Here is a 20194-nt window from a genome sequence, read left to right as displayed (position 1 = left end):
AGAAATTTTAAAAAAAGTTATTAAAAATGGCAATAGTATGTGGTGAATGCGTACATCAGCTTGCATTTTCACCAATTACAGCGGCACATTAATGATTTAATGAAAATTTGGACAACTTTTTGACCCTAGGGCGCCAGAGGAACAACCCATTTCCAGCCACTAGTAAACACACGAGTGAATAAAGCCTGTGGGACCTTTCTCCAAATCATGACAGACGGAGGCCTGTTGTGAAACATTTGGGTTTCTGTTTGTGGACCCAGCCCCTGAGTGTCCAGTCACCTCTATGCAAAAGTGTCATCCATCAAGATTCATATGGATTCAGTTAAGAAAAGAAAAAAAGATGACTAGAAATTTCTCTAATAAAATCTCTCATAAAAACTTTGTGTGCATTTGACAAACATTTCCATAAAAAACCCCTGAAAGAATAGTGTTGTTTGGGTTCAGAAAAGCAAATCCCTCAGGGTCAGCCTGCACATTTCAAGCTGTCGGCTGGGGAGAAGAGCAGGCCGTTACGACTTGTAAACTTAAAAACTTACATAGTTGTCTCGTGCTGACCAGCCCGGGTACAGCTGCATGTGGAGCTGTCGTTCTTTCCTGGCCAGCTCGTAGTACTTGGCCTGCTCCTCCCGCGATAGGGCGTGCCACTGAAAAGTAAGGAGGAGGTGCACCAAAGTCACCCAGGAGAACATGTACCACGACTCGGGTTTCCAAACAGTTCTTCTAAGCCTCCGCCTTGGGTCTGGACTCACCCTTCTCCCCAGAATCTGGTTGATGGCAGCACTTTCTTTCAGCGTGCACTCCGCCACGACCTTTGCCCGCATCTCCTTCATGTAAAGCATGAAGGCGTTCAGAGGCTTCTTTATGTGGACCTGCTTCTTCTTCTCCTCCTCCTTCTTCGCATCCGACTGTTTCCTGGTGGAGCGGAGAGCGGCAAAATGAGCGGAGGGAAAACCCGCGGGGGTCACGGGACTACAAAAAGGTGGAGACGGTTCACTTACGAGCTGTTAAGGGAGCTAATGTCACTATGGGAGGATTCCTGCTTGACGTTGGGTGTGACGATGGCTGGGTGAGGGATGCCTGTGGTGTGCAAACTGTGGTGAGGGGGCACCATGTGTGGGGGGAACCTGGAGGACAGAAGACTGTGTAAATCGTCAGAATGGACACGAGTGAAATGGAAAGATGGAACACACAGAACACTGTAGCCCAAAAGTCCAAAATGTGCTTCAAAGTTACGGGTTTTTCAAAAATAAATAAACAAAAAAGAAATGGACTTTTGGCCACAAGATATAAATCAAGCAAATGCACAAAGACATGAACACATTAAACACTAAACATGCAACACATTATGACAAGATTTGAATTCAGCTGAATGTCTCTTCTGCTTTCTGGTTTAAATTAAAATCCCACTCCAATCAGCTTTTGATCTCTTGTAAAGGTTTCCCCAGTGGTCTTTTAATTAGGATTATGCTGTTATCGCAAAATAAAAAAAAGAAAAACTACCATTTTCTAGGACGTAGTTTCTGCAGAGAAACTAGAAATTCACCTCTGAAGTAGGGGTGGGACAGTTGGCGCCCCCTTCCCATCATCCATCAGTTTACATGCTCTCCCACTAGCTTACAACCCACCTAACATGACCCGAACGCTACTGTTGCAACAAAAATGGTAAGAAACAGTGGAGCTATCCAGCCGGACAGTTTAGATCCAGATTCCAGCTCAGACGAGGAAAACAAAGACCTACACAGATCTATTTGTCTGCCAGTGGATGCATCAGAATGGAGCGGAGCAGGGAGCTTGTGGCCTGCCATGGCAACTTGAATGCCACACTTGCAAGCTTTTTCCAACGAAATTTTGCCGCCTTCTCCTGATTCACAACGTTTTGAGTAAAGAAATACTCAGAAATGCAGAAAAAAAGCCAGAAGATGACGTTAAAAACACCTAAAACAATCAATTGTCATGGGAGTGGGTCTTTAAGATAAAACCAGAATAATAAAGAGACCCGAACTGTAGGACTTCAGGTTGTTATTGAACCATGAAGACATGAGAGGTTTGGATAGAAAAAGACAGAAACTATTCTCTTCTAGCAAAAATTTTTGCTACTTTCTCATCTTCACTTGTAGTTTAATGACAACAGTCATCTCAATGGGATTCAAACCAGTAGTTTGTGTAACAAACATGAATTATAAAGAAACATTAAGTCACAGAATTCAATTCAACTAAACTGGGCATCCCTTTAGACCCTCCTCTCCTAGTTAGGAGTCTTTCTTTTCCACTTTTCTGCAAATTCAGCAGTCTGTGGATTTTTTTGCTCACTTTTCACCATTTACAATGTTAAAACCGGACCACCTTATTTAAAACGGGTCTCACAGAGCAGAGTATGTGAATGTGTGCATCACTCTAATTACCAAAACATGTTTATCTGCGTGTTTAAAGCTTCACGTGACCACACACACATTTAACAGAAGAGGGGAGGATGAACGAGAGAGGAAAAAAAAAAAGAGAGAGAATTTTGTTTAAAGCTGCTCATTATCCGGCTGTGTCTGGCTGCATGGCTCCGAGCCAGAATATAATGATGAGGATAAACTCGCCAGGAACAACTAGTTTCTGTTGGAGGCCATCTCAGGGGAGTGCCAGCCCCCCAAACTCTTTCCCTCCGTTCCCCCTCTTCTTCCTTCATCACCGGCACACTGGTGTTTGTGCCATGTCATGTGTTGATGGGGATCTCTGCAGCAGTGGCTGCATATCGCCCATCATTAAGGCTGCATTTTCTTCACTCGCTCCCTTTTCCTCTCTCCCCGTTCACCGCCCGCCTTTTCTCTCTGTGCACTTGTTAAAATTTCCTCTGTTCCAAGATTTAACCCCCCCCCCCCTTTCCTTTTTCTTCTCTACTCCTCCTTGTCCCCCTCACCACCTCCATGCTCCTTTGCTTCCTGCTCCTCATCCCTCCCCTTGTCCCGCTTGCCGCTGCGTCGCCCAGGTTATGCTTTAAACATGATGAGCAACCCTTTGAAGCGCGGGGGCATCGTCGCCATCATCACCGGCCTCATCAGCAGCCTGCGCCGGCTCCGGCTAATTTAAGCAGCGTGGAGTGGGAGAAGCAGTTTAGACCCCCACCCACCTCCCCACCTTGGGGCTTCTACATCTCAATTCTGAAAGGTAAAAAATGGCTAGCGGGGTGGAGAGTGTGGGACTGTGTTGGTTGGGGGGGGGGCAATGCCGCAGAGAGCCCGATGTCAGCCAGCGCCGTTTAATTGCCGGTGTGAAGCGGCGGCCCCTGTGCCTGTTTAATGTATAATGATCTGGACGTCGCGCCTTTCCTGTTCCCCGAGAAAAGAGAAGAAGCGGGACGGATATCAAAGGCCAGGCCTAAGCGTGAGGGCCAAAAGGGCCGCCGCATCTACCCACCTGGCCCCAAAACCGCGCAGAATATGAGGGACTTCTCCTGGTTCCAGCCCCATTACCAAAATAACGTCTCGTCATTTTTCTCCTTTATTTTTAACAAGACCTAGACGGCAGGGTCCTCAACATGGGACCACGAGGCAAGATTCAAGCCCTGCATCGTAATTCGGTTTGGACACAGGAGGCCGAGATGAAACAAGGCTCTCCTGGAAGGACCGAAATCCTGACAGGAGCACAAGGCCGAGGTGTCGTTCACTGTAATTTCCTCCCGTCACTGGAAGCTCTTTAAGCCATCAAAACAGTCTGACCTGCTCTCTGAATGAAGCCAGCTCGCTGGAGGCTACGTATGAACGGAGGCGGCTGTTGTGCAGACACAATTAGACAAATTGTTGCTGGATTCGTTGCGTCGTTCAAAATCTTTCCTCTTTTCTATGGTGGGGAACTGTGGGAGGGTGGGGCAATGAGGGAAAACCTCCCGCTCTGCAGAGAACTCCCAGAGCTCTCCATCTATTCAGTTATACTAATTCAATTAGGGCCCTCATCACAGGGCATTAACTCTTCCCCATGGCCAGCCCCCCCACACCCCAGCCAGTATATTCAATTAGCTGCACTGGAAATAAGATGATCGCATTGCAGAGGCTGTCATTAAGGGACCAAATTAGCAGCCACTTAAAGCCCCAGTTGGCTATGTCCTACTGCCAGATGCCAATGTCTGGACAGACCTTACATGTCACCCCCCTGCACCTGACACATGTTGGGGAAAGTCAGTGAATGGGGAGGGGCAGCTATGACTAAAAAGAAAGTTGAGGTGAGTCCCCCCCCCCAAAGAAAAGAAAGTGCTAAAGAACGACAAAGTGGAGTCATCTCAGCTTCATTCTGATACTAGGTTCACACTGGACGTGTGACGTTTAGCCCATGGTGTTCACACTGGACTGCACAAACCACCATTATCATTTATAATTTATATGATACATTTTCAAACTCAACCTGGTTTCAACGTGCGATCAATGGCTGCGTGTTTTGTAAGTGGAGCAGAAAATGGTCGTAGAAATGTGTGTTGCTACGCGGGAATGCGAGAGTTTTGAATGCAGATGTCCAAATTGCATATATACGACTTTTGATTGGAAGTGACCGCTTAAACGCAGGTTGCCTAAATCGGTGGAAACGCAGCTTGAGCTCTATCCAAAACTAACTGCTCCCTCTCTGCATCTTCATGATCCATCATGGGCACAGAGGTCTAAACAATCTGCCTTCAGAAGCCGCTGTTCCAATCAGGCAGCAATTAAACTAAAGCTGGGATTTATCCCTACACACTAAACCCGCTCTGTCTTAAGTACTAAGGAGAGGAAGGGGAGAGAAGAAGTGAAGAGAAGAAGAGAGGCTTTTTGTGTCTTGATGTTGCTTTTTTCAGCTCACAGAGACCCAAAAATCACAGGCTTTTAGTCATCCAAAATGTAATATCCCATAGAATATAGTGGGTATGTGCTCATTGAGGGAAACACAGATTGACAAACATGCACACATTATAACATGGCAACAGATGCACTCCCCTCCTCCGCCCCTTCTCACAAACCCAATTGGTGCACTAATGTCCAGAGCAGCACTTGAGCTGGAGTCTAATAGGCTGGACCAAAGCACCAGCCAAGTGTCGGGCCCCAGCTTATATCATCAAGTAGCCTTCAAAGAGTTGCTGTTTGTTTATCTGTCTGGCTGCTCAGACTCACAGCAAGGACATGCCCCAGCTCATTTCACATCTGCCTGACATACAGTGGGGGTAAACGTTCTTCAGGGGCCTCATTAGAAAATGATAAATATAATTAATATTTGATAGTGCTAGCTGGAGCACCGCGGTGGAGAACTGGCCTTTTGAACACAGAGACGGCAGCTCTCCTTTAGGGAGACGCTTCTCCTTACACTCCGTGTGCGCATGTGTGTGTGTGCTGCTCATGCAGGTAGTGCACACCGGAGAAAGCGTGGAGGAGGAGGAGGATGTGCTCGACTCTTAGTGGCTTAACTCACCTTGACATGGATGCGTTGACAGTGAGCGCAGTTGGGTATGGGTGTCTGAAACCCCCTGTTGTGATTGGATAAACAGGTTGACCTTGCCTAGGAAGATAAGAAGAAAGGGAAAAAGAAAAGGTAAAGGAACAGGGCTGATAGAAGAAGGGACTCCAAAGCCCTTCGTCTCTCACTATACCAAGCCCCCCCTCCCCCCTACCCCTCATTTGATAAGGACAAAAATCTGGGGGATTGCAGAGTGCTGATAAAAGGGTTAGGAAAACTCTGAACAATTTAAATGCCGCAAATCTTGATAGCGATGGCTAATTAAATTTCATAACCCTTCGCTCTGTGTCGACAGAGTGGGGCCCTGTTCCTCCCCAAGCTGGAACTAGGTGTTTTGTTGTGATAATTAAAGACGAAGCGCGGTCTCCTTTAATGGAGCCATCACACTAATTGAGGTCTGCACATCCAAAGACAAACAATAATGAATGTAAATTTATACCAAAATAAAGTGCAGCAAATCAAAGGGCGCCATGACTGCGCTCAGGGCCTCTCTCGGTATTTAGATCGCGGTGAGAAAACATTAAATTAACAGAGCTTAATTTGTAGCCTTTTGTCATATTAACAAGTGTTGACAAGAGTTACCAGGGGAGAGTCCCTATGAGGAATTGTGCGTAAAATACAGGCAATCACAGTTCATTACTCTAATTGAACTAAACACAGACATGCAAAATTGTATTTGCCACGAAGTAGCAAGTAGAGGTGGTGGGAGCCTACAGGCGCCAACACGCTGTGTGATTTCAGCCATCTTGTAGGTTTAGCGTACGTCACCATGTGTGGCAGGCGTCTAATGAGCCTTGCTCAAGAGCTGGGAACAACGTTGGACGTGTAATCTATCCAATTCTGTGAGGCTGATTTAAAACCTGTTCTTTTTTGCTCAACCTACATTACAAAATTGTTCATGAAAATGGAAAAGTAGGCAGAGTAAATCATTCAGACGGTTGTTGGAGCATACCCGGTAATGATATTTGACAGCTGATGGTTTAACTATCAATTAAAAGCCAAAACTCCAAACAGGATGCAAACTCAAAGGCAAGCGAGGGAATCTGGGCCACCTTGATTGCAGAACAGGCCCCGAATGGTTACTTTGGGAACTGACCTGGTTCCAGTTACTTTTGTTTTAAGACGTACTTACATGCTCAAGTTAAAGGTTGGAGCCTAGCTTTTATGAAGTGAACAAGTAATTGCAAGTAATGCAGGACAAACTGTACTGTTCACATGCGCCACAGAAAGCTAAAGTTGTTCTGTCTGTCCAACTAATCAATACACAAAAAAAAAACAGTGGACCTGTGGTTTAAGATAAAATAACTTTAAAATAAATGAATAAGTGAAGCCATTAAGCTGTCCTAACCTGTTAATACAGAAGCTTAAGATGTTCTTTAAATTGCGGTAACTTTTGAAACATTTATGCAATCAACGTAATCCCAACGGATTCTGAAGCGGGGAAAAAAAAAATCAGCTTTGCACCGATATGCAACACTTTCCAGTAGTTCATAGAGTGTGTGTTATTTTGGTCCATAAAAGTATGTGGTCTCGCATAAAAATGTGATTGACGAATTTCGTCTAGCCCGTTTTCAAGTGGTAGGGGTGTGGACTTCCGACAAACTCACTGTTGATTGGTGAGAGTGGTTGCCATAGAAACAATGTCGTCACAGTCACTCAGTGGAGTTCTCATTTACGGTCAACGAAACCAGCAATTTAACAATTCCAATACCTTCTAGCAAACCAAAACACATCAGCTACTGGCAAAAAATGTTCTCCTTCACTATTTAGCTTCTTTTTTACATTTTTGTATTATTCATTAATGCATTATGAAGAATTTTATCAAAAAGAAAGCAGAAAGGTAGGTAATAAAAAAAAGAGTTGCTTACTGTGGTACTAACCATCCTAGCGGATGGGGGATCTGGCCAACAGTGCCAGGTGAAAGAGGGTAATAGGGAGATATATCAGGAGGATGTGGAGGCCTCGGAATTCCTGTGGAAGGAAGGAAGAGGATGATGGGAGCAGGGGGGGGGGGGGGGGGGGACAGAAAACGTGATGACAGAGAGAAAAGGAACAAAATCTTTGTCAGGGCTGCATTAATTCTTTGTTGAGTTACACATCTGAATGGGGCAGACATCAGAGGAGTGCAGCTGGAGGGGGGTGCTGGTTGTTGCTCTCATGTACACAGCATTAAATCACACTTCCTGATCAAAGGCCTTTGAGGCGACGCAGCAGCACAATGTGTTGGAAGAGGCAGAGGGGGGAGAGAGGTGAGGAAGAAAAATACATCAACGCAACTCTTGTCACATTCGTCTGGCAAATCCGGAGATTAATTATAGGAAATGACTGAGGTTTGAAAAAGGTAATGAAATACAGCAATATAATTAAAAGCTGTCTCTCTCATCAGAGAGCTGCCAATATTGAAACAGTGGTGATTCTGTCTGCTGGCATTGGAGATGTGTGACTAAGCTGATAAAAGAGTTAAGATCAATACTTTTACTTTACATACTGCATCCTTGGGTGTATTTTTATTCTGCTAGACCAGACATCAAACAAAATATGGAGGCAAATTGGGTTTACTGTATCAAACCAGTGACCTCCATGAAAATATTCTATCTAAACAACAGCAAGTCCAAAACTGCTACAGAAAAAACTTCAACAAAGCTGCCTTGGTGGACCGGGAAGCAACTCATTTCACTCGTATTTCTTTTTGCTTCCACTTTTCAGGTGTTTTGTCCAGCATAAGCACCAGAGCGTTAACCAATGCCAATTCTTGTCTGATCCTGGATCTGTCTGAATGTGCTGTGTAGGTGGGAATGTAAAGATTATCTAAAATATCCCTACAACAAAGGCGTGCTCTAATGAAAAGGAAAGTCACCAGAACATTATCCCATTGCTGTGTGGCGCTCAAGACCTAATATGACTCATTAATTAATTAAGCACTGTGCCCAATTAAGATGCTCCATTAAGCAGTACATTAAACAGCAGCTGGCACATTATTTCCCCTTTTGTAGGAGCCATCTGAATAAGGGAACGTTATTACCTAAAAACACAGGCTGAACCCACCAGAGAACATGGAAAAGCACCAAATTATTCACCACACTGCAAATGCATTAACCTGAATGATTGGGCTGAATGGAGAAAAATGAAGAGCTAGTTAAAGACGCTCGCAGAAATGAATTTAATTACATTGAAGTGTGCAGCAGATATTGGTAGGACTACCCCCAAAATTCAGCTTCAACAGGCACAGAAGTGATCACCCCACATTTGTGTCAACTTTAACAAAACAGCTTCATCTTTCAGTCTAATAAATCAAAATGTTTCTATGTAGTTAAATGGATTAACATTAACCAAATCAACGTTTACTTACAGAGCAATTTTTGATGCAGAATGCTGCTCCTTAAACTTTTAGAATTGCAAAAATGTATCACCAAGTGGCAGCTTAAATACTAAAAAGTGTGGGACCCAGAACAAAACCCTGAGGAACCCCACATACTAATTTGGTCTTTTTAGACGAATATTCAAAATCTACTATAAAATCCCAACTGCACAATAAGATATGAACCCTTTCAGTGAGTCTCATTGATAATTAAGTAGTCTACTGGTCTAGTGGACTACTTAATAATAAATCACAATGCCTGATCAGTTATTACCTGAGGTTCTACTTGTTCAGATCAAACAGATATTTGGGTGCAGGAGTACGAAGCTTTACCTGTTTTGGGATCCACGTCTGTCTGTAGGTGAGGTGGGGGGTTCCCCGGTGTGAAGTGCTCATTGCTGTAGGTGATCAGAGGCGTGAGAGGGTGCACATGGTGGGGGTGCTGTACCACTGGAACCTTATTAGACTGAGAGAGAAAGGAATGATAGAAAGACAAGAAGAAATGGGGGTGGGAGAGAACAAAAAGAGTATTGTTAATATTTGGATGTTCAATCACAGGCTAAAGAGTTTAGAGCTCCTTCTGATGAGAGATGAGCTATCAAATTCCGGGTACACTTGCGGCACCAAACCATCAAACCAAAGTGGGAAAGCAGTGGTTTGTAATTAAAAGGACTTTTAAAGCGTCACTCTGGAATTCAACAACACAATCTAAGAGAATAGCTGAGCTTGCCAATTCCCATTTGGATTTGATATGTGATGAGACACTGTTTAACCACAGTTGCAGCAGAGTAATCGATCATCCGTGAACCACAAAAATCAAGACAGCGGGTGTAAATCCACAGCCATTAGCAGCTGCACTCAGCTCTGTTCAGCCTCCCCTTTGCCTCATCTTTCCACACAGAGCCCAGTTCATGAAGGGTAATAGTGTAAGACTGAAAGGGGTTTGGAGAGAAGAGGTGGGGCTGAAAATCCATTTCTGCTGGGTTTTTTTTTTTGTGCCAAATTAGCTTTAGCTATGTAATCTTCTTTTTGTGCTCTTAAGTGGTGCAGACTCTCTTTTTTCAATTACCCAAAGATTACAGTGGAGCTTTAGGGGTGTGCTGCCGTAGGCCCCCCGTGTTAACCACATCCCAGCCCCTCTCTACAGCCCAGGCTGGGACAGAGGGTAATACACACAGTCCCTGAACGCAGGATAACCAGATTAACGCTCTGCTGTAGATTAGACTAGTAGCAGAGGCTGCTCTCGTCTCTTTACCCACACATCCTTTTCCTGCCCTTAGACGTCAAAGAAGCAGCACTAATCAGGCTTATCATAACATGGATGATAAATTCAGGGGGAGAAGAGTGAGACACCAAGCTTATTGTGTATGTGTTCAGCCTCCTCATAGGCCACACACCCTCATTAGTGACTTTAAGCCATGCAAGAAAAGAAAAAAAAAACAGAGCGCTCCACTGTGGCACATTTCCAGAAGACTTTGAAAAACATTAATGGGGCTAGATGTTGGCAGGGGGGCTACATGCATAAGATGCACAGTTGCCCGACGCTCATTGACAATACAAATGCAAAGCTGTGGGCCTTGGGCAAGACAAATGTGTGCCGAGCTCAGTGCTGCAAACTAATCATCTGCCCAGGCTGTTAAAGGCTAAAGTTAACACCAGGCCCACGATGCACCACAAGTCCGATGAGTTGGTGCCAAACTTTCTCTGGGTTGTTATAGCTGTCTATCAGTTTGGCGGATAAGCACGGCCGTCTACACCTCTTCTATACCGGCAATTGTGAAAGGGGTTCAGAGTGTGTGTGCGAAAGTGGGGGGCATTGCCTATTGCCATGGTCCCAATGAAAGATTAATGAACCCCAGCAGAACTCCAGGGAGGCAGAGGGACTCCTGGGACTCATTCACAGCCCCAAGCTGAAAAGGCTAGGGAGGAGGGAGAGCTTTTGGAATTGAAGGGGCTGTTTGTGTGTCGTGGGGGAATCACGTGGAATGGGTTACGTTATGAAAAGACATATATTTGGAATCTGATCTTCATAAACCACGCAAAAGGATAAAGACGGACAGGAAAAATGGTCAGGACTGAGGTCGTAGCAAGAAGGGGCTGAAGTTAGAGGACATTTCTTTTTCTCATTAATCCCCCTCTCCATTCAAATGCCACCTCCCAACCTTCCTCCTTCACCACTCCCTGCTCCTTCTTTGGGTAATGCCTCAAAAGAATGCAACCAATTCTTCACTGAAAAAGCTTTTCAATGGGGAGGAATGGATTGAAAACATGGCCGTATTTAAGGAAAGTCTCCTTTAAATGTGGCCGTTTAAAGAACTTCTTTCTTTGTCCAAGGATCCCCGCCATTGAGGAAACAATTTGGAGAGAAAAAAATAAATAAATAAGGGAGGAAGGTCTGAGAGACTGAGAAAGGCCAGGCCATTTGCATTATACTCCTTTGTGGGATAAAAGTGTCACCAAAATGTGTGCAAAGGGCAGCACAGATGCTCCTAGAGGCTGTTACACACCCTAGTTGGAGGTGAAGACAAAACTGTCCCACAAAGTCAAAAATGTATAATCAAAAGTGTTGAACTTTTCTACAAAGGCAAAAAAATATTCATTCAGTCGAGGTCACATCCACAGTACTGGTTAGTCATCCATCAACTCACACATTCTGTACGTTTGAGCAACCGTTTCATGTACAGAGCAACATCCACCCTGGTTCCTGCTGATGTCAAAGGCAGAGCAACTGCATGAATGACCACCGTGGGACAGAGAAAAACCCGGGACTCTCTATTTCGGAAGGCCTCAGGGTGCTTCAGCCGCGCAGAAAAACAAAAGCAGGCGACATGGGAGGATTTACCACTCCTGCTCCGCAAACTAAGGCAGGGGAAAAGAAAGGAGACTCAAGCCCCTTACACCCCTGCTGACCCGCATCCTTCCCACCACCGCCGTCCTTAAATAAAACAAATACAGAGGAAGACAGACACTGTTCTGAACCCACCATGACTGGAGTTTCAACTCCCTGAAAAACATTTAAAAAAGTTGTTTGAAAGCCCCAAAGAATATTGAAGAGTACCCTTTTGTGTGAACATCAATGAACACGTTTACTCTTTCCACATCCTGGACTCCTACAGCGCTTGTTGCAGAGAAAGGCCAGCTCTGTGAAATTCAGGCTTCACACTTTTGCTGCAGCAGCTGTTGCCTCTGGTCATGTTATTGATGCCTTCGTTTCTTGTGCTGTTCCTCCTTCTCCAAAAACGCTCAGAGAAAAACCAGCCCTTTTGCTTTAAGTCATCATGCAGTCGCTGGGATTGCACTGGATTCACAGTAGGGCTTCTCTAACAGCTGACCACAGACATTAGCCACACTAGCAGGTTGCTAATTGTTTTTTGCACCTTTCAGAAGGGGAGAAATGAGGGAGCTGCTTCAAGTCAGGCAAATAAGGAGGCGGACGGCAAGGTAAAAAATAGCCTGACAGCAGGACAGACTAAGACAAAGGGAGGGAGGCACAGAGGTGGAGGTCAGACAGGAAAAAGCTGTTGGCCCTACATTTCTGCATGGTGGCACCTTGCAGGGCCAATTTGAGCCCAAAAGGGAAGGTGGCGACCTTCTGGGGCCACTGGGTAGTTGGGCAAAGGAGGAGGAGGGGGTGGGCCCCCAAAGCTTCTGTCTCCCTGCTTTATGTCATGATATGATGAGATGTCACAACAGCTTGCAGGGTGCTAATGAGCTGTAGAGAGGCCGAGGCACGGAGGGCGAGGCCGGGAGGAAGATGTGGGAATGACAGTGCCTTGATGGATTGGAGGGGTGGGGGTGTTGTGGGGGGGGGGGGGGGGGGGTCCCCTAAAATTCCAAAGCAAGCAGAAAAAGCTGTCAGAGCTCTGCCTCATCCGAAATGGGTCTGGATCCAAGCGACTTCACAAATAAAACACACATGAGGGCGAAAAAGGAAAAGGTTGAGGAGGCCATTCCAGATCTTAAAATGTGTGCGCATGCCAAAAACAATTTTTAGCAGCAGAATGTGCTTCATCTGCTATCATTCAATGCCAGTTACTTTTATACTCAGAGAGGTAAGAGAGCCCCCTCCAGGCCAAATACTAGAATAAATATCTGAGACAAGTTTTAAAAAGCACCAAAGCAAATCCTCAGATTAATCAATTAGGAGGGAAAATATACTCTATTTTTTATTTTTATCAAGCCCCACTGAATGAAACACCATTAAATTTCATAATCTTCCCAACAACATAATAATCTCAAAGAAAAGGGGAAAAAAAGGGGGGAATCTAGGGGCGAGTTTAAAAAGTGGATATGAGGTGTTGATCAGGTTCCGTTCTGAGACGCGTCTCCGAGGACAGGAGGCTCCCGAGACGGCGGCTATATTTAAAAGTTAATCTATTCACTTTGCTGCGGTGACTTGCCGACTGCTTGATCAGAGCGCTGAACAAAAATATTATGTGGGCCAGCGCCTTTGCTCCCTTTGCCGGCACTCGAGGCGTTCGTCACCATTTATTTTCACTTCCCCATCTTTGATAGTCGGCACATCAAATAGAATCGCAGAAAGGACATGTTCTGATATGTCATAGATAAATAAAGCTGCGCACAAATAGCTTAAATATGAAGTGGCTTTCGGCAGAACTGTTGTATTCTGTGAAGACAAATCGCCTCTTAGACACGCATGTGTGTTAAAGCCCCCCCCCCTTAGAGTAAACAGGCTCTTGAACTCCCATACCTGAGTTGAAGGGGCTTTTCTGAGAGGTGATATTGCATCACGCTGCTAAGAGCCAGACTGAATTCTGCCTTTTGAAATGCAATCAGCCGCTCAGAAATTCACTTGAAAGCCAAGCAATTAAGAATTTGAATTGGGTGGCGCAATTAACAAAGGAATATGTTAATCTGCCAGGTTATTGAAATTTTTTTCCCTTCTCGTTTCATGGTTAAGACATGAGCTCGATCACATCAGGTTTTGTGGAGTAAATAATATTCCACTGGAGAAGGTCACATCTCGGCAAGTTCACTGTTTTTTAATGACTCTGCGTGGGATGTTGATTTTTTTGGGGGGGTGGGGGGGTTTGTCCTCACGCGATCACAACAGGACTTTTCCGCCTCGAGTTTGACCGTACTTCAAAAGTGAGATGAGTCCACTTTACCCCTAAAAAACGCTGCCAAAAGCCTTCAGTGGTAAAGTATATATATAACTAAATAAAAGGGGGAAGGGGGCGGGGCTGCATTACTCACCCAGCTGCCTAGACTGAGGTGCCAGCAGCCCACCTGCTGGAGGAGCGAGAGCCCGGGGCCTAGGTCTGCCGCCTTGGCTCCCGTGTTCTCTGGCCTGGCTGCAGCTCCATCCTGAGGGTGCATGACCCCCTCTCCCCCCTCTGTCCCACCCCTCCTGCCCCTATCTTCCTCCTTCCACCCTCTATTCCTGTCCACGCCAAGAAGAAGCCCTCTTTTCTTCCTTCCTCTTCTCCTCCTGGCCGCTTCTTTCCTCTTCTTTGTGTGCGTGAACCTGGATTCTTTGGTGCTGCAGCCAGCTGACCTTTCTCACAGCAGGTTTGGACATTCAAGTGAGGGCAATCCTCAGCAACACCAGAGCAGGCTCAGGGTTCGGGGCCTCCCCACTCACCCACATCCAACCTTTTTTTTTTTTTCTTTTTAGGAAAATCCCCCCCAAATGTTCTCCTGAAAGCAGAAAAGCGCTTAGCTTAGCAGACAGGGATCTCCTCTTCTCTCCCAATGAACATTTTCACGCCGGTGACAGGAAGTTCAAGAGCAGGAAGAAATACTGAGAGCAGCTTTTCAGCACCGCAATAAGTCTTTCCACATGCAGAAAAAAATAAATAAAAGAAAATCTGTTATTAGCGAAATCTCTGCTGTACGCGCTTGGTCTGTGTATGCATTTCTCAGGAACACGTCTGTGTATGTGTGTGGGCCCCGCGGTGCCTCCAGGATGCCCACAGACGAACTGGCAGCTTGAAAAGCTTTGGCTACAAGGTAAAGTGAGCAAAACGAGAGACGGAGACAAAGAGGAGAATGCCGGAGAGGGAGAGAGGTAGAAAGAAGAAAAGACAAGACAACATCCACAAAAGGAGGGCAGGCTCAGAAAAGTGTGGCCAACAGTCACTGCATCTGTGTGATGCTGACAGTCGCCTCTTCATGTCCGCTTTTCCAGAAGGGTGGGAGGAGGAGGAGGAGGGGGGGGGGGGGGGTGAGAACCCGAGCGCAAAAAGCCTTCACTCTGACACGGACATGGCACTTTTTTCTTTTCTTTTTTTTTGTTATTCCCAATTTCTTTCTTCCCGCTCTTCCTCTTCCAAACAATACCTCAGAGTGGAGAATAATTCTTCAAACCCCCCCCCCCCCCCCCCCTCCATGCACACACACACACCCGACTCACCCTCGCTCAACGCCATTCAAGGTTCACGTGAACAAGGCCCCGGGGCCCCCTCCTCGCCTTTCTCCGCAACTATTTCACCTTCACAGCCATTATTCCCCTGAATAATAAAACCCAATGACGAGCTCTGTGTGGTGAAGACGGGCTTTTTTTTTCTTCCCTTTTTCTCAAAAACGCGGAAAGAAATTCCTAAAACACTTTCAATTTTTCCTGGAAAATTTACAAATTTTCCCAATTTGTGTGTAAATATATAAAGCACATTTTTCTTTTTCTTTTAATTGAAATGATTTGCATACAAACCTTTCGCATTTTGGCATAAGTATCATCTGCATGTTTGCAAGAGATTTTAAATAAAATGTAAACATTAAAAAACCTATCGCCTAATTAAAACATTTGTAAGCGTTTAATCAATTGACATGTCAAAGAAATTGCATTAAATGAGTCTCATAATGCTCCAATTATAGCCTCTAATCGAATCAATTCAATTTATAGCAAATTAAATATTAATTGTAGGTTTTTTTGGCGTCTCACAACAGGAAAAATGTAAATAATTTACATATAATAACTGAAATTTTAGGGAAGTTAAGAAACGCTGGATAATAAAAATCGAAATTGTGAGGTGGATTTAGCAAAATAAATAATAATTCAAGGAGAAAAAAAACTTTTCTCATGATGCGCGGCTTCCTTTTTCCTTTTTTTTTTTTTTTCGCTGTTGTGGTGTTCTCGCTCAGCCTCTCCATCGCTGTTAGGACACTGCTCTTCTCTTGGCCTGCAGCAGGCAGTCCCGAGGCCCGGAGAGCCAAAACAAAGCGCCGGGAATGTTCTTTACACAAGTTGGACAATAGCACTGGGGTTCCAGCTTGACAAGTAAAAGAGCTCCGACAAGGCGGCGGCTAATTGCCTGCCCTCCCTCCATTCAAGCGCCCTGCCACGCTCCTGCCATCTCCCATTGTCCCACGTGCACTTTCTAAAGTAAACTGCCAGTTCTCCGTGAGTGATGGACAGCTCCCAATCACTCAGCCACAATGGCATCAATGCAACAACACAAGCAAAAGGGATATTAAAGACGGAAAAAAAAACAATTCCACTTCTGTCCAAGACGTGCGCATAAGATCGGCAAGCGTGCAGGAACCAAAGAAGAAGGATGGACAAAAACTAACACCTATGGCCTTCATTAATACTACCTTTTCTATAATTAATCAAAGCAATTACACCATAAAAATACAATTATTCTATTTCTCTATTGATTACATTTTAAAGCTCCTTCTCTACTTTGGTAAAAATAATAATAATGATAATAATAATAAATGCAATAAATAAAAAGGAAAAATAATCCTATTTTTTTAGATTTTAAACTAAATTTACAAAATATTAAAAACGTATTATTATGATCATCACTGATAAATAAACGCACAGGAAAAGGAGATGTGAACACAAGCCAAATTAAGTCTACTTCAATGTTAATAAAATATCAATCTAAAATGTACTCAGTAAGAGAATGTGTCTAATGAAATACATTTAACATCATTATGTCTTTTTGATGCAATACAAAAAGTCCTATTTAGCTTTATGTCTTAGAGTAATACAAATCTGTCAGGCTGTCAAGACAAAGCAATCAAACAGTGCCTTTCATTACCCAAATTGTCAATCTGTCACTTAGCAACATAAGTGTTATAAATTGCCAAAGAGAGAGCAGATAAAATATCAATCGATGCCTTCAATCCAAACACACCATTTCTAATCAAACTAGTACCAAAAAATTGGGGAAAAATTACAATAGAAATGTAGAAAAGTCTTACCATTTAAAAGAGCTGTATTTGGGATGCTACTCGGTTCCTGGTTAAAACAAGCATGCTGGCACTCATGGCAGTGCACAGACTCCAAGCAGACTCCCACCACCATGTCAGCCACTAATCCACTGGGGGGCAGCACCTCATTTACGGGCAGCCCCCTCGCTAAAACCCGATGGGTAAAGCCGATAAGACCGCGACCGGAGGACCGGCCGAAAGGTGTGCTGGAGCCACTTAGGGGGGGACGGCCGCTCGTCAAGTTCCGAAAAGTGAAGAAGAGCGGCCGGAGCTCAGCGCTCCCTCTCAGCCATTCAGGCTGCGCTGCTCCTCTCCGCGTCTGCCCCAGACTCCCTCTTTCTCCCCCGTTCATCTTCATATCCCCCCTAATATGCTCTTTTGTGTCCATCTCTCTTTCTTTGATAAGTTGAAAGAACAACAAAAAGAGGGAGAGAAAGAAAGGCTTTCATTCAGCGGCTTGGCAGACATAAAGGTGGTGGAGTGCCGTCTATACGAGTTTGCCCTAACTTGGCTAAACTCAAGCAGCGGGGTGTCTCTCGTCATGCCATTAATCCCCAAAACTAGCCACGCTCCATTCACCGCCAGTCACAGTAAATTAAATGCAAAATCAGAAACACAAACACTGACCAGGAGAAGTGTCAGGAAAGAAAAGAAGCCTTCCGATCCGGGGCAAAAGCTGTGCAGAGTTGAAGCCCCCCAAAAAGTCCTGCCCGCCGGTCGCCAAAGTTTTTTCCCTCCTTATTTTAAATATAAAAAATAAAAAAACACATTAATAAAAAAGTAGCCCGTCACTGCTGCACAGCTTCTGCACCTCCAGCTTTCCTGGCTGAACCCTCAGACGACTGAGGGGGGAAAAGGAGCGCCAAGTCTCTAGATGAACCTGCCAGGCGACAAGGCAACAAGCAGCAGCAGAAAACACCCAAAAGCACAAAGAAATGGATACGAGCCGTGGACGACTTCCGAAGAGCTGGCATTAGAAAATTGAATCCGACCAACTGATGGCTGGAACAGAGAGGAAACCCACTCTTAAAGCCGTGATCCGACCATCCACCAAACCACCGCTGTGAGCCTTTTAACCACAGCAGAAAAAAATTACTATTGATCTTCAAATGGCGATAATTGAAAAGATCAAAACGATTAAACAAAAGAAGGAAAAAAAGAAGAGAATGTGCTGACTTACCATGTTGTGCTCCTTTTTTTTTTCCTTGGGAAGTTTTGGTTTAAATAATATTAATTAGAAAGGAGGAAGGAAGAAAAAAAAAAAACGCTCAAAGATGCAGCATTGGAGGTGTCAAATTTTTTGCAGCCGTCACTTGATCGTATTACTTCCACAGTCCTGGTTTCCAATGCGTCTGAACTTTTTCCCTTTCTCTTTTATTTTGTTTGTGGTACCTAGTCTTTTTTTCCCCCTCCTGCTTAAGACTTTAAAAGCCTTCGGCTCAGCAAAGCAGCACAAATTATCCTGCCACCTTGCTCAGCTCTGATGCTTTGGCCGCTAACTTTGGAAGGCCCTTTACTACTGCATCAAAATTAGCATTGTCAAAGCAGTTAATGAATATTAATATTGTATTTGTCATTGGAGCTGGCCCATTGCTGAACTCCAAGTCATCCATCAGGGACAAGATTAAGCACACAATTATTTCTGACTGACAGGGACCAAATCTGGAATTTTTTTTTTTTTTCCCCCTCCAACAATTTAAAGAAAAAGAAGCAACATCATCTTAAGGTGCCTCCCATACGACGAGCCAGGATTAATACACTTTTAATGAAGCAACATTTTGTGGTGCATGAGCAGCAGGAATTCAGGAAAAAGAGGAAAAGATATATTCTGACTTTTTTTTTTTTTTAAAGATCAAATTATAAATACCAAATGTTGATGGCAAGGGAATAAATTTTTTTTTGACGAAACTCCACTCATCTCGTGATTTTCTTTTTTCTTTTTCTGAGAGGTCTACATTTGCTTTTTCACCTTTTGTCGAAGCACAGAGATGAATAAAAGACGAAGCCCTGCGAGCTCTGCACCGCGAACATAGCCGGCGTTAAATTTAACATGAAACATTCATTAAAATCCCAGACCTGTGATGCGCTCGGCGGAGAGCGGCGGAGCGCTGACCGCGGAGGACCACACAGGCAGGCTGCGTCAGCACCACCCGCTGCAGAGCTTCAGCTCCTTCCAGGAGTTCTGCTCCCGGACCCGGTTGCTCAAAAGCTTCATGTCAGCGGGCACAAGTGACTATTTCCCCCCTCTATAAACACTTTCCAAACCAATAATAAGAAAAAACGCAGAAAGCTTCTTAACCTGTGCATGCTCTAAAAAAATTTAAAGTATTAAAGTTCATAATATTCTGCCATTCATTTTAACAAGATTTTGTAGATTCCTGCAAGAAAAGAGGCAGCATTTCCCGTCTAAAATACCTGCTTGGTTTTTCACATTTCAGTTTGCAACCTTTTCATCTGAAAACCGACACGCAAAGAAAAAAAAACAAACAAATACTAAAAATGAGCAGTGGTGAGGTTCTATAGAGAAACGGCAGATGTGGGGCAATAATGCCAGCAGCTCTGTGAATTGGTGTGAGCGTGGGGGTCAAGCTGCGGGGCTCACCTTGGAGCGCCAGGCCCCTGCCGACCACCCTGCCGGCTCCCCTAATACCATTAGCAACCCTTAGATGAACATACTAAATTGGCCTTTTGTTCTCATGGTGCCGATCTGGCCACACCACACGGCTGTTGTGAACAGCACCAAATACAGATGGTCTGACTTTTTCTTCAAATGAAAGCGCGTCTTTCTCCTCCAACGCCGCTTTCCAAAGCCGGCGGCTTTTCTTTTTCTGCTTTTTCGTAGCAACAAACTTTTGTTTTCTTTTTCTATTTATGGGAAATATTGTTTCCCTTAGTAAATATATATGAAATGTATTTTAACATTCATAATAAAACCCAAAAGAAATCAAATGCAGTTAAACATTGAATAAGACTTGTATTTTTCCCTTGTACATTTTTTTAAAGGTTTGATTGTTCATCCTGCAACAAAAAATTGGACATTTTATTAAATAAAATCTATATTTTTTATTTTAAATGAGGAATAATTAGGGCAAATAAGATGTAATTAATACATAGTTTAGTGACAACTCTGTATGACTAAATTCTGCTCATAAAAGCACGCTCCAAACGCCGCCACTCCAATCACGTTGAGCTAAA

The 20194-nt window shown here is 44.3% G+C and overlaps 1 protein-coding gene across 50 annotated transcripts in view; it reads right to left on the bottom strand.

The window, feature by feature from the left end:
- The window catches only part of tcf7l2 (transcription factor 7 like 2), an 82992-nt gene that overhangs the window by 7607 nt on the left and 55191 nt on the right, over positions 1–20194 (bottom strand). For 30 of the 50 annotated variants that reach the window (XM_078937950.1, XM_078937954.1, XM_023949750.2 and 27 more), the window contains 6 exons: positions 9152–9284; positions 7329–7431; positions 5416–5502; positions 999–1139; positions 750–912; positions 537–644 (listed from right to left, as the gene is read on the bottom strand). In XM_078937950.1, the coding sequence (XP_078794076.1) occupies positions 537–644; positions 750–912; positions 999–1139; positions 5416–5502; positions 7329–7431; positions 9152–9284 (735 nt within the window). Of the gene's footprint in view, positions 1–536; positions 645–749; positions 913–998; positions 1140–5415; positions 5503–7328; positions 7432–9151; positions 9285–14035; positions 14182–16990; positions 17354–18179; positions 18523–20194 lie in introns of those variants that run through there. The other 20 variants (XM_023949753.2, XM_078937953.1, XM_078937959.1 and 17 more) reach the window with 5 other exon arrangements.

This window comes from Oryzias latipes, chromosome 19, assembly GCF_053564925.1.
Source record: "Oryzias latipes strain Hd-rR chromosome 19, Olatipes_Hd-rR_3.1".
Taxonomy (NCBI): Eukaryota; Metazoa; Chordata; class Actinopteri; order Beloniformes; family Adrianichthyidae; genus Oryzias; species Oryzias latipes.
This window is presented reverse-complemented; position numbering and strand designations above follow the sequence as displayed.